Below are 15,263 nucleotides of genomic sequence, written 5' to 3' on the forward strand. Positions count from 1 at the left end.
GAGGTTATAAGGATTAGATATTTGGTTGTGTGAGGTTATAAGGATTAGATATTTGGTTGTATTATAATTTGGTTGATATTTGGTTGAGGTTATAAGGATTAGATATTTGGTTGTGGGAGGTTATAAGGATTAGATATTTGGTTGTGTGAGGCTATAAGGATTAGATATTTGGTTGTGTGAGGTTATAAGGATTAGATATTTGGTTGTGTGAGGTTATAAGGATTAGATATTTGGTTGTGTGAGGTTATAAGGATTATATTTGGTTGTGTGAGGTTATAATTAGATATTTGGTTGTGTGAGGTTATAAGGATTAGATATTTGGTTGTGTGAGGTTATAAGGATTAGATATTTGGTTGTGTGAGGTTATAAGGATTAGATATTTGGTTGTGTGAGGTTATAAGGATTAGATATTTGGTTGTGTGAGGCTATAAGGATTAGATATTTGGTTGTGTGAGGTTATAAGGATCAGATATTTGGTTGTGTGAGGTTATAAGGATTAGATATTTGGTTGTGTGAGGTTATAAGGATTAGATATTTGGTTGTGTGAGGCTATAAGGATTAGATATTTGGTTGTGTGAGGTTATAAGGATTATATATTTGGTTGTGTGAGGTTATAAGGATTAGATATTTGGTTGTGTGAGGTTATAAGGATTAGATATTTGGTTGTGGGAGGTTATAAGGATTAGATATTTAGTTGTGGGAGGTTATAAGGATTAGATTAGGTTATAAGGATTAGGTATTTGGTTGTGGGAGGTTATAAGGATTAGATATTTGGTTGTGTGAGGTTATAAGGATTAGATATTTGGTTGTGTGAGGTTATAAGGATTATATATTTGGTTGTGTGAGGTTATAAGGATTATATATTTGGTTGTGTGAGGCTATAAGGATTAGATATTTGGTTGCGTGAGGTTATATATAAATATATATATATTTAATCATAGATATTATATGGTAACTACCAGGGAAAGTTACAATATGTTTTGGACCATAATAACCATGAAAACCATTGACAATATTAGAAATGTACACCATACTACATTTTGTATTGCTTTGTTTAATCTACCATTTTTAACAGAAAAGACTATATTCTGTGCATTCAGTTTCTGACAGGTGGGTGTAAGAGTATCAACAGGTTGACATACTTGTTATCACTGCTACCATGATGTGTATTTTGACTTGGTGATGATTCTAAACTAATTAACTTTAACTTTTAATTTGTCTTTCACAAATTAAAACAATACAATAGTGCTGTTTGTTCCATTACATCACACATTTGGTTGCTATGGTAACCTAGTTCTCTTCTAATAGATTGGAAGGAGGACAAAGAAAACGATTATTTACACTCCCAAAAAATGAATTAAGTAATGAGTTGGTTGTAGAAATTCAAAAGAAAGGAAAGATATTCTGAGATTCACGAATTTATCGTGTAACTATCAAAGCCCTATTTAATGCAGTTTCTGTGTCTACCCTGTGGGGGGATGGGGATAGTTGCATAAACATATCTTTCACAAGAGGAGATCACGATAAAGCAAATCTTGCAGAGATGATTCCACTTGATTAAAATAACATGGTTTTATGTTATATTCTAAGTGTACAATATTCCAGTTATATTTCTTGGTAGTCAAACTTCCTCTACTGAGCCTCTGTTGCCATTTGGAAACTCAGACTTTGCAACACATTTTCACAATTATAATGATTTACTCTGAGCCTGAATGATTTTTAATTAGTGAAAACATTTTTACGTTCTTTATATAAAAATGATCTATTTCTCTGTTAATCTAGTTTATACTCTTTTGTTTTTACTTTTTGCAATAACTTAATTCATCAGAGAACTTGTAAATTTTAGTGATCCTCTGAATGTTGATTACGAATATTTATCATTTTCCTGTTTCCTACCAAATTAATATTCCTTGACATCTGTGCTATTTACAATGATAGTGTTTTTGTTGAGTTGATATTCTCTATGTTATTTATTACACATGGTCCAAATCCTTAGCTATTCACAAATTCCACTGTTATTTCAAATGCACCACAAACAAATTAAGGAAAATCAAGTCAAATACATTGAAATACACAAAAAAAAAAAAAAAGAAAAAAATTGTGACTGAAAATTGTTGTAAAATACTTCTGGCCCATAAGTGTACAGATGTCAGGCAGCAATATGGTATTGCATTGTATAATTTATATTGGAGGATAATGATGGGTGAGGCTGTGGGTACAGGCAAAGGAAATAAGGTGATTAAAGTTCTATAATAGAGTTACCTCCCATTTACAGACTAGTTTTATATACAGTAATGGGGGTTATTATATTACAAATAAACACATCATCCCCTCAAGTTTAATGGCTCAATCACAGGTACCAGAGTTTGTGTGTTCGTTTGCCAGGGGTGTGATGATGAGTAATTGAGATTTAATCACCACTTAAAATCGCTAACATATGTCTATCAATCTGTGTCAGCTGGAATTTCCTGAAGGTTCCCCCCCCCCAAAAAAAAGCACTTGATTGATATATTCTTGTTGGTGAAACAATGGCTGGCATTTATCTTTATTAACCCTGACTTCATGCTGTGGGTTTGTTTGGGTTTTATTTCAACAAATCCAAGGGGAATACCTTCAGCCTGTATTTCATCACTGAAATACAAAGGGATTTTATATATTTCTATTGAACATGATTTTTTTCTTTCAGGGAGAAAAGTTACATGGAAAAGAGCATGATATTTCAATGGACACACTAGATTCTGTTTGTTATGTAAAAGGAGGGGTCAGTGTGACTTATATGTAGTGTTAAATATAGTCTCTGTCATACAGCTGATGGAGCTTGCTTCTTTGGCTCAGTTGGTAGAGCTCGTTGATTATCATGGCAGGTTTGATTCCTGGTCAAGGCAGTTGACAGGAATAAGTATTTTCCCACTTCTTTCACAATCAGCTGAAATAAGCATGTATCCAAGATTTTGTTCATCCTATGCAATGGATACAAATCTAAGATTCTGTTTATCAGATGTAATTGATAGAAATCCAAGATTCTGTTTATCAGATGTAATGGATACAATTCCAAGATACTCTTTATCAGATGAGACTGAAATTCTGTTCATGAAATGCAATGGACAGGAGTCCAACATTCTGTTTATCAGATGTATTTAAACACTTGAGTACAATGTTATTGGGTGTGAAAATTTATGTTTTCCATATGTAAAGTGTATGTTATAGCTCACCTTCTTTCAGAAAATGTGAGTTACATGGAATTCTTTATTTCAGTCAGATGTTATTAAGCATTGTTTTGTTATTTGTTAACAAAAAACTTTTGTAAGTATATATCTTACCTTAAGCCATGTGTAACTTCAGGTTTATATTTTTACAGATCGGGACAAAGATGACCGTCATCAACATGTAGACCACCAGATGGACGAGCATAGTAATGACCATCGCCATGGAAACAAAAGGAAGCCTGCCGTCCACAAATCTTCAAAGTCTGGAGCGCACCCTCAGGCAAGTGGTGTCCATGGTTACATTAGTCGACGGTCATCTGAGCCACAATTGTCCACCAGAGGGAGGGACATGTCAAGAGAGAGAAAGGATAAGGTCAAGTCTTCGAATCATCATTTACAAGATGGCAAGAATCATGCAGCAAGCCAGAAAGGGGACAGAAACTCTGTCAGACAAAACTTTGACTCGAGTGACGGATCAGATGACCAGGACATCAGCAACAAAAGAGATTCTGGCAGGAGTAGCCGTGCCGAGAGATCAAAGAAGTATGCCACCTGGGACAAAAATATGCAGAAACGACGAGCCAAACTGCAGCAGCTGCAACAGGAAGGGCAGACAACAGCGGATGATTCCTTCATCAGCAAGAAAGGGAGAGAACTCCCGGAAAGCTATTACAAATTGTCAAGGAGTATCTCTACAGACCTGGCAACTCTACGCAACAAGACACAGATGCTGCAGGCAGCCAGTATGTATAACACAAGCAAAGATATGTCCTCAGCACCTTATACCCATATCTCAAAATCTTCTTCCCAGAGTCAAAAGACTTCAATCAACAATCATTGGCAGACGTTTGACCAATCAAAACAAGGTAATTCGTACAATTCGGCAGGGACACAGAATAACCACAGTGAGAACATTCCTAAACAGCGGACCATGTCTCTGGGGGACGTACGAAGGTCAGCATTTTACCGTATCAACTCCCACACCCCCTCCATTCCGTCCTCACCCTCCAATCAAAGGGACACTTACATTGACATAGACAGCCTCATAGCCAATGACATACATGCCCATCAGGCGGAAGAGGATGAATTGGCCTTTCCAACGCTGGAAGGATACAGACGTCATGGTCTAACCCACAGCTTCCCCAGCGCCCCCTACACAACACTGAAACACTTGAGTGAGAAAAGTATATGTTCCTCTTTGTTAGGACTAGTCCTGTTTCTTTTAGCCGGCTTTGTGCTTTTTTTACCGCTGGCAGCCATACTTTTAGTCCTATGCCCCTTGTGTTTCTTGTTAAAAAAAATATTTTCTTGTTGTTGTTGCTATGGAAACAAGTGCCAATGTGGAACTCTCCTATCCCGGAAGGAGAGGGCATGGGCAGAAAATTTGGAAACCAGCTCTGTTGTATATCAGTGTGTCGTTATTGTGGAATATGGTCTGACCACATACAAAATCCGAGAGTTGGTGAGAAATCGTCTAATCAAGGCAACAGATAAAAGTGGAAACAGACTGTATCCAAAATTTACCAAGAAAATTGTGCAGACGTTTTCTGGACCAACATGGATTCAGGATGATGGTTTCCTTATCAATAATCATGTGTTCAATATGCCTTCCTCAATAGAAACTATGGAGGATCTACAAGAATATATATCTGATTCTAGTTCAAAACCTCTGTCTATGCATCATCCTTTGTGGGAGATCCAGGTTCTAACAGACTTTGCTGACCAGCGAGACACTGTTGTGTTGTTACGTATACATCCATGTATCGCTGATGGAATCTCACTTGTACAACTTCTGTATAAGGCAATTGTTGACATGGAATCTATCACCATCGCTATGCCAAAATTCTCAAGTCGTCGGTGTTTCTGTAATGCTGTTCAGGCTTTCTTTAGTGGTCCCTTGGTGTTTTTAAAACAGTATGTGTTCAAAGAACAAGACTTCAACATGTTGCATGGTCAGCACATTCACACGTCGGGTAAACAGGTTGTTGCTTGGTCAGAGCCGTACAGCCTGGAACAAGCCACACGTATTTCACAGGTGACTCGTTCCACCCTGAATGATATTTTTCTGTCCGTCACGGCAGGCTGTCTACGAAACTATCTACAAGTGAATGGTATTCCCAACCCATATGACATGAAGGCCCTAGTACCAGTTCACTATCACTCAGGACCTTCGCCCCTACATCTTCACAACAATGACTGTCTCTTCATCCCCGTCTCAATTCCGTCAAACACCGAGGGTGCAATCCCTCGTCTCTGGCGGGTCAAACATATCATGGACAAGGTTGGCAGTCTGGCATTTTTCTCGGTCACACAAGGGGCCCTCTTGTTGTCTTCCACAGTATTGCCTCAGCGATGGCTATATTCCATGTGGCGTTCATTGTATAGTAAATGTACATGTATCATCTCTGATCTTCCAGGACCTGAGACAACCTTGAAAATAGCCTCTAAGCAAATAAAATCTGTAATATGTTGGATGCCACCCGTACATCAGGTTGCCGTGGCAGTCTCATTCTTTACCTATGGTGACCAGGTGAGGATGTCCGTCATGGCTGACCGGTCAGTCTTGCCAAATCCAGAAATGCTGACCAAGGATTTCATTTCCATTGTAAGTATTTTGTTGTTTGGAAGTGAGAGAGGCCATTAAAAAATACATACAATGGAGGTTATAACTTTCAGGGAAATTTTATTTTTTGCTATTTTAAGGGAAAAATAGATATCATGTAATAAATATTGATAGAGAATTTTCATCTATCATGCATTTAATGACTTCTTTAGGTATATATATATACAATCCAAGCTATTTAATGATAAAAAAAAAAATATTAAGAAAATTACAGACTGTAACTGCTTATAAGCCTGTATATCTTAGCGGTAATCTTTAGTTATTGACTTAAAGCACTGAAGTATGATTGTGCTAATTGCAGTCTCTTTATGCTGCTTAAGTAATGATTCTTGAGGCATGAATTTATGATTGAGCTAATCTGCTGATGTAATGATGTACTCAGATTTGATTGCACCAAGTAGTATGTTTACTGTATCTAGGAATTGGCATGATTTTTCAAAGTTTTACCTTTATATATAATCTATTGTAAATTTTGGAATATATGTTATTGCTATGTTTCAGCTTGAATTGTTTTCTCTATTTTCAATAATAATTCATAGTTTGTGCATTACTAATGAGAGTCCAGGGAGAAAATATAAACTAAAAAATATCTCGGTTGACCAGGTATTAGAATGACTGCTGGATATGCATAGTCAGTCACTTAGCTAGATTTGTGAAAAAAGGATCTCTCATGGGTTACCAGCAATCAGATAGCCCATCTGCCTTTCTACACAAGTCTACTTACAATAGTAATTATTGAGATTCCATCAGTAGACTTGTCCTTTAATAGTCAATACTACCATATATATATTTATCCCGAAACTGGCATTGCCATTGTCAGAATACACCTGCCACATATGTTTTTTCTGTATTCAGCAATGACGGAAAACAGCTCTATTATTGCTCTCTAAATTTACTTAAATATTACCTTTAGAAATATGAATAATTGTTGAAATAAGCCATTTTACATGTCGTGATGAACATGTTGATCTATGAAAATTCATAAAAGGACTGTTAAATCAGATGAAATTTGGAACTATATTTCTGTGCAATTACTTTGGCGTCCGTCATCAGGAAAAAGTCAACATAAGGTACACACATATGAACAACAAAACGGTTTAAGTTTCAATAGTCTGATTTTCAATCAATGTTGCAGGATAAATAGAATATACATGGTCAGTGTCTTAAAGTATAAGCCGTATTTTGGTTAGGGACAGAAAGACAAAAGTGGCTCACCAGATGCTTGTCATTTTTGTCTTTCTTCACCCTTGCCAAAATACAACTTATATCTTATCTTAAGATACTGACTATGTATTCTCTATATATGCGGTAATAGTACAATGTCTGGTAATAAGCCCACCCGTATCTATTTTAGTTTTTTACTTTTCAGAAATACAACAAGTAAAATTTCATTGTCCATTAATAAGCCCACTTGTTTGAATCACAATTTATATGTTTGTTCCTTATTTCCATGACAAACAACGTCTACGGTTTTATTTCGAACTTAATCAATATTCATCTGAATCAGTCCCAGTATATTAGGAACATATTTATTTCTCTTGAAGAGAAATATATAACTACAATACAAACCTATTTAAGCCTACTCTGCTGAAGGCTGCATGATTTCTCACGATAATAGCCATTATTTCCGAGAATTGTACCACTAGGCTAGGATAGGGTGATCATAGCTCAACCAAAATTCCGTTTTGTCTGGAGTGGATTGATTGAGTAGATAACCCATTCATCAATGAATATCTACCAACTTGGTCTACTGATCGAATCAGTAGATTGAAATGGGCTTGTGTTCTGAGGTTTTCCTTCGCTTGCCTTTCTAACGTGATGGCATTACTTTGTCTACTATGGTTACATTTTTGTTTGTTTTTTTTCTGGTTACTTTACATTTTTGTTTGTTTTTTTTCTGGTTACTTTACATTTTATGTTTGTTTTTTTTCTGGTTACTTTACATTTTTGTTTGTTTTTTTTCTGGTTACTTTACATTTTTGTTTGTTTTTTTTCTGGTTACTTTACATTTTATGTTTGTTTTTTTTCTGGTTACTTTACATTTTATGTTTGTTTTTTTTCTGGTTACTTTACATTTTATGTTTGTTTTTTTTCTGGTTACTTTACATTTTATGTTTGTTTTTTTTCTGGTTACTTTACATTTTTGTTTGTTTTTTTTCTGGTTACTTTACATTTTTGTTTGTTTTTTTTCTGGTTACTTTACATTTTTGTTTGTTTTTTTTCTGGTTACTTTACATTTTATGTTTGTTTTTTTTCTGGTTACTTTACATTTTTGTTTGTTTTTTTTCTGGTTACTTTACATTTTTGTTTGTTTTTTTTCTGGTTACTTTACATTTTATGTTTGTTTTTTTTCTGGTTACTTTACATTTTTGTTTGTTTTTTTTCTTGTTACTTTAAATTTTTGTTTGTTTTTTTTCTGGTTACTTTACATTTTATGTTTGTTTTTTTTCTGGTTACTTTACATTTTATGTTTGTTTTTTTTCTGGTTACTTTACATTTTATGTTTGTTTTTTTCTGGTTACTTTACATTTTATGTTTGTTTTTTTTCTGGTTACTTTACATTTTTGTTTGTTTTTTTTCTGGTTACTTTACATTTTTGTTTGTTTTTTTTCTGGTTACTTTACATTTTTGTTTGTTTTTTTTCTGGTTACTTTACATTTTTGTTTGTTTTTTTCTGGTTACTTTACATTTTTGTTTGTTTTTTTTCTGGTTACTTTACATTTTATGTTTGTTTTTTTTCTGGTTACTTTACATTTTTGTTTGTTTTTTTTCTGGTTACTTTACATTTTTGTTTGTTTTTTTTCTGGTTACTTTACATTTTATGTTTGTTTTTTTTCTGGTTACTTTACATTTTTGTTTGTTTTTTTTCTGGTTACTTTACATTTTTGTTTGTTTTTTTTCTGGTTACTTTACATTTTATGTTTGTTTTGGAGACGGATTTGAATTAGGAGGGATACATGTATATTGAAAGTAGTAATTGAGAATATAGAGGTTACATCAAGTCAAATTTAAAGACTAATTACAGATTTGCCATAGATTTAATACCAGCACACAACAATACCATCATTTATTTGGCCTTAAATGTCACAAAAACACTGTTCAGTTCTTAAATGTGTATGTATATTGTTTTGTCTCCAGATGAACGACCTGTCCAGTCTACTGGCCAATCGAAGGATTCCTGGTGAACAACTCTCCAAGAAAATGGAAGTTCACCAACTGGACTGTGAGATCCATGCCGAGCCCACCGTGGAACAGGTTAGTGGCAGTGTGGAAAAATGGTGGATTGTGCCTGATCTACACATACCTACATATATCTACATATCTATATATCTAAAGACTGAAACCCACTAGCCTTCAGATGGTTTCCGAGATATTTTAAAATTTCAGAGTTGATATAGGAAAAAAATTTTACACATGTACATGGTAAGGAACCCTTGTCTTGAACATTTTTCAACCTTTCATTTTCCATTGTAAAGAATTTGCTGAAGTTAAAGTAGTGTGATTGTGGAATAAAAATTTCATATTATGAAGGCATTGTGAAGACAGAGGAAGAGAATCGTTTGGGCTATTATTAGACAGGAGGACCTATTATTAGAACTGTATGAGCTTTATCTTCAATGTCAGTTTATTTATGAACAATATCATGTTTAAGATATGGACCTGTTACCTACAGGAGTATATAAAATCGTGCTGTATCAGTGCACAATTCTTGTTTCTCTGACTTTGCCCAATCTTTACTACAATACCAGCTAAGCTGGCATACAAATGCCTTCATTCACAAGTATTTTAGAGGAAAAGCGAAATCTCTAAGCTCAATCTTTCATATTTCATCAGTGATTTTTTTTATTTTTGTCTGTGGTTTATGTAGAGCACATAAAAAGTTGAGCAGGTTTATGGACTGAGAGCAGATTTTAACAGGAAATATAAATAAAGATTGGTTTCTTTATCATTTCTTAAGATATGAAATGAAATATGACTGTTAGAAGGTACTTGTCAGGGATTCCCTCCAAGTTTATGTGTGGAAACTCTGTAAGACATCATTTCAGGTCTTATCATATTTGTCTGGTAATAAGCCTATGCCTGGTGATAATCACAACCATAAACTTATTGTTGTTTAGTAAAAAATTCAGGTAACATGTTCTCAACCTATCGTTATAGCTAAATATGACAGAATTCAATTCTCTGTTCAAACTTTTTCTGAACTTTGGAGGCTAAATAATTGGTTATTGGCTGACCTAAAAATGAGCAAAATATTGCCCTTTGACTTTTCAGCAAACAACTTCTTCTTAAGAACTATATATATAATGAAGAATCATGATGTCTATCCATTAGATACACATGACAAAGTTCAAACTAAAAAAATCAATTGATCTTGATTTTCAAGGTCACTTGTGTTAAAAGAAAACTTCAAGTGGTTTATTTTTTTATCTAATCAATAGCATGCTTAATAAAAATTTTGGAGCTTTTTCAATATCGCAAAAAATGATAATTATCACTTGTACCAATCTTTAATAGATATACATTACATTGTGCATGTAATATAGTTTTCGCCTAGGGAATTGATAGCACAGTAATGAAATACAGGAATTGCTCAACTCTTCAGTTGGCATGTCTGTCGAACATTCACTTAAGGATTACATTGTAGATCATTATTGATATCATTTCAGTGCGACACCAAAGTTGATAACAAAGATATTCCTCGATGGGTGGTAGCACATGTTTTAGGATATATTTGTTAGCAACTTGGATTCATACTGTCATGACGGCTTTATTTAGGTATTTTAACCCTAATTTAATTAAGAGCGATCTGTTCTTAAATGGCTCTGTGTAATATCTTCTGGTTCTTAAAATATCTCAAACTGTGCTACCAAATGTTTGAACAACTATCTGTTATTGGAAAATGGTCCTGATTTTTATCATTAATGTTTCCCTGAGGTGATAATCTTTTTTAATAGGAAACTGTTCCAAAATTATTTTTCAAAGATTGAATTTACCATGCCAGCATGACTTGTGCCAGTTGATGGAAGATCTGACCAACATCTATTTAGAAAATATTCCTGTGTAACAGTTCTTTGTGATAAATTTTCAGAACAAAATATAGAATTAGTAAGTTTACTTCTAAGAGTTTATATTTAGAAATTAAAAATTTCCTGAAAATTGAAAACCTCAAAAACGACAGTTCTCTGTCTCTGACTTAATTACAGTACATCAATATTTTCAATTTCTTTATTAGTAATATTAGTGTTGTTATTATTAGTTTGAATACTTCATTTTTTTCAAATTTCATTTTCAAAATGTTGTCTTCTTTTTATCAATATATGTTTAAGAATCAGATATATGTATTATTCTCAGATCATTAGATAATTTCTGCATGTGCACCCATTTTGTGTTAGCATTTTGATTGAGATCTGTGATTAGTGTATAATATAGTACTACCAATGTCTGGCTTTTCCTGTCGTCATGTATTACTTATTTAACAAAACACAAATGTCTTGAAATACTGAATTTGTCTGACAATAAGCCCAGGCCTGGTTATAAGCCCACCTATATTATTTTCGATAATTTTCCAGTAGAAATACCAACAAATACAATTTCATTATGCTGTAATAATCCCATTTCCTAACTTTGAGTCAGGGGTAATATGTTGCCACTCCCTCCCTCTGTGTACCTATTGTTCCATGATAAGCCCACCCAATGATTTTGAGAGAGAGGTCAAATGTTAGTCTAATGGGCTTGATGCTGAATAAAACAATTCTTTTGATAACTTTTATATTGCAGTGACATTAGTGAGATAAAAACCCAACATATCTCTCTCTCAAAAAACAATAACATATGAAGACGTTGGTGGTATGAGAGAGCTGTGTGCTGATAACATATGAAGACGTAGGTGGTATGAGAGAGCTGTGTGCTGATAACATATGAAGACGTAGGTGGTATGAGAGAGCTGTGTGCTGATAACATATGAAGACGTAGGTGGTATGAGAGAGCTGTGTGCTGATAACATATGAAGACGTTGGTGGTATAAGAGAGCTGTGTGCTGATAACATGTGAAGACGTAGGTGGTATGAGAGAGCTGTGTGCTGATAACATATGAAGACGTTGGTGGTATGAGAGAGCTGTGTGCTGATAACATATGAAGACATAGGTGGTATGAAAGAGCTGTGTGCTGATAACATATGAAGACATTGGTGGTATGAGAGAGCTGTGTGCTGATAACATATGAAGACGTAGGTGGTATGAGAGAGCTGTGTGCTGACGTTGGTGGTATGAGAGAGCTGTGTGCTGATAACATATGAAGACGTAGGTGGTATGAGAGAGCTGTGTGCTGATAACATATGAAGACGTAGGTAGTATGAGAGAGCTGTGTGCTGATAACATATGAAGACGTAGGTGGTATGAGAGAGCTGTGTGCTGATAACATATGAAGACGTAGGTAGTATGAGAGAGCTGTGTGCTGATAACATATGAAGACGTAGGTGGTATGAGAGAGCTGTGTGCTGATAACATATGAAGACGTAGGAGGTATGAGAGAGCTGTGTGCTGATAACATATGAAGACGTTGGTGGTATGAGAGAGCTGTGTGCTGATAACATGTGAAGACGTAGGTGGTATGATAGAGCTGTGTGCTGATAACATGTGAAGACGTTGGTGGTATGAGAGAGCTGTGTGCTGATAACATATGAAGACATAGGTGGTATGAAAGAGCTGTGTGCTGATAACATATGAAGACATTGGTGGTATGAGAGAGCTGTGTGCTGATAACATATGAAGACGTAGGTGGTATGAGAGAGCTGTGTGCTGACGTTGGTGGTATGAGAGAGCTGTGTGCTGATAACATATGAAGACGTAGGTGGTATGAGAGAGCTGTGTGCTGATAACATATGAAGACGTAGGTAGTATGAGAGAGCTGTGTGCTGATAACATATGAAGACGTATGAGAGAGCTGTGTGCTGATACCATATGAAGACGTAGGTAGTATGAGAGAGCTGTGTGCTGATAACATATGAAGACGTAGGTGGTATGAGAGAGCTGTGTGCTGATAACATATGAAGACGTAGGTGGTATGAGAGAGCTGTGTGCTGATAACATATGAAGACGTTGGTGGTATGAGAGAGCTGTGTGTGATAACATATGAAGACGTTGGTGGTATGAGAGAGCTGTGCGTGATAACATATGAAGACGTAGGTGGTATGAGAGAGCTGTGTGCTGATAACATGTGAAGACATTGGTGGTATGAGAGAGCTGAGTGTGATAACATATGAAGACGTAGGTGGTATGAGAGAGCTGTGTGCTGATAACATATGAAGACGTAGGTGGTATGAGAGAGCTGTGTGCTGATAACATATGAAGACGTAGGTGGTATGAGAGAGCTGTGTGCTGATAACATATGAAGACGTAGGTGGTATGAGAGAGCTGTGTGCTGATAACATATGAAGACGTAGGTGGAATGAGAGAGCTGTGTGCTGATAACATATGAAGACGTTGGGGGTATGAGAGAGCTGTGTGCTGATAACATATGAAGACGTTGGTGGTATGAGAGAGCTGTGTGCTGATAACATATGAAGACGTTGGGGGTATGAGAGAGCTGTGTGCTGATAATATATGAAGACGTTGGTGGTATGAGAGAGCTGTGTGCTGATAACATATGAAGACGTTGGTGGTATGAGAGAGCTGTGCGTGATAACATATGAAGACGTGGTGGTATGAGAGAGCTGTGTGCTGATAACATATGAAGACGTAGGTGGTATGAGAGAGCTGTGTGCTGACGTTGGTGGTATGAGAGAGCTGTGTGCTGACGTTGGTGGTATGAGAGAGCTGTGTGCTGATAACATATGAAGACGTTGGTGGTATGAGAGAGCTGTGTGCTGATAACATATGAAGACGTTGGTGGTATGAGAGAGCTGTGCGTGATAACATATGAAGACGTTGGTGGTATGAGAGAGCTGTGTGCTGATAACATATGAAGACGTAGGTGGTATGAGAGAGCTGTGTGCTGACGTTGGTGGTATGAGAGAGCTGTGTGCTGACGTTGGTGGTATGAGAGAGCTGTGTGCTGATAACATATGAAGACGTAGGTGGTATGAGAGAGCTGTGTGCTGACGTTGGTGGTATGAGAGAGCTGTGTGCTGATTACATGATTTTGTTGATTTTCCTTATTTTGCACGTCAGATCCAAATAAGGATGACCATTATTCAACAAGAGATACAGGAACTCAAAATCCAGCTCGATCTTGATGGTCGTCATTCCAGCTCCGAGACGAAACTCCGTCGTAAGATTGAGGCCTTGAAGGAACAGTTTCGGGAGTTGCTGGTTGAAATGCGCCAAAGAAAGGCGGCTGAGGAGGAGAATGCCATGATTCTCACCGACGAGGACCCTGTTAGTGGAATTTTTGTTATAAGACCTAATATAAGTGACCCCTGTGTATTATGACATCTTAATATCTATTGAAAACTGTGTAGTCAGACATTCCACCAGTGACACCTGTATAGTCCGACATTCCACCAGTGACACCTGTATAGTCAGACATTCTACCAGTGACACCTGTATAGTCAAACATTCCACCAATGACACCTGTATAGTCAGACATTCTACCAGTGACACCTGTATAGTCAGACATTCTGCCATTGACACCTGTATAGTCAGACATTCCACCAGTGACACCTGTATAGTCAGACATTCTGCCATTGACACCTGTATAGTCAGACATTCCACCAGTGACACCTGTATAGTCAGACATTCTGCCAGTGACACCTGTGTAGTCAGACATTCTGCCAGTGACACCTGTAAAGTCAGACATTCCATCAATGACACCTGTATAGTCAAGACAAACCACCAGTGACACTTGTGTAGTCAGACAAACCACCAGTGACACCTGTGTAGTCAGACATTCTGGCAGTGACACCTGTATAGTCAGACATTCTGCCAGTGACACCTGTATAGTCAGACATTCTGCCATTGACACCTGTATAGTCCGACATTCCACCAGTGACAGCTGTATAGTCAGACATTCCACCAGTGACATCTGTGTAGTCAGACATTCCACCAATGACACCTGTATAGTCAGACAAACCACCAGTGACACCTGTATAGTCAGACATTCTGCCAGTGACACCTGTATAGTCAGACAAACCACCAGTGACACTTGTGTGGTCAGACAAACCACCAGTGACACCTGTATAGTCAGACATTCTGCCAGTGACACCTGTATAGTCAGACATTCTGCCAGTGACACCTGTATAGTCAGACAAACCACCAGTGACACCTGTATAGTCAGACATTCCACCAGTGACACCTGTATAGTCAGACAAACCACCAGTGACACTTGTGTAGTCAGACAAACCACCAGTGACACCTGTATAGTCAGACATTCTGCCAGTGACACCTGTATAGTCGGACATTCTGCCAGTGACACCTGTATAGTCGGACATTCTGCC

General features: G+C 36.5%; 1 protein-coding gene across 1 annotated transcript in view; it reads left to right on the forward strand.

Moving 5' to 3' along the window:
* The window catches only part of LOC132551518 (uncharacterized), a 62,141-nt gene that overhangs the window by 39,613 nt on the left and 7,265 nt on the right, over positions 1–15,263 (forward strand). The window contains exons 3-5 of the mRNA XM_060215670.1: positions 3,359–5,811; positions 8,968–9,084; positions 13,999–14,205. Coding sequence (XP_060071653.1) covers positions 3,400–5,811; positions 8,968–9,084; positions 13,999–14,205 — 2,736 coding nt within the window. The 5' untranslated portion in view covers positions 3,359–3,399. The remainder of the gene's footprint in view (positions 1–3,358; positions 5,812–8,967; positions 9,085–13,998; positions 14,206–15,263) is intronic.

Source organism: Ylistrum balloti, unplaced genomic scaffold, assembly GCF_031769215.1.
Source record: "Ylistrum balloti isolate Yb309-2 unplaced genomic scaffold, AGI_CSIRO_Ybal_v1 Utg370204, whole genome shotgun sequence".
In the NCBI taxonomy this organism is placed as follows: domain Eukaryota; kingdom Metazoa; phylum Mollusca; class Bivalvia; order Pectinida; family Pectinidae; genus Ylistrum; species Ylistrum balloti.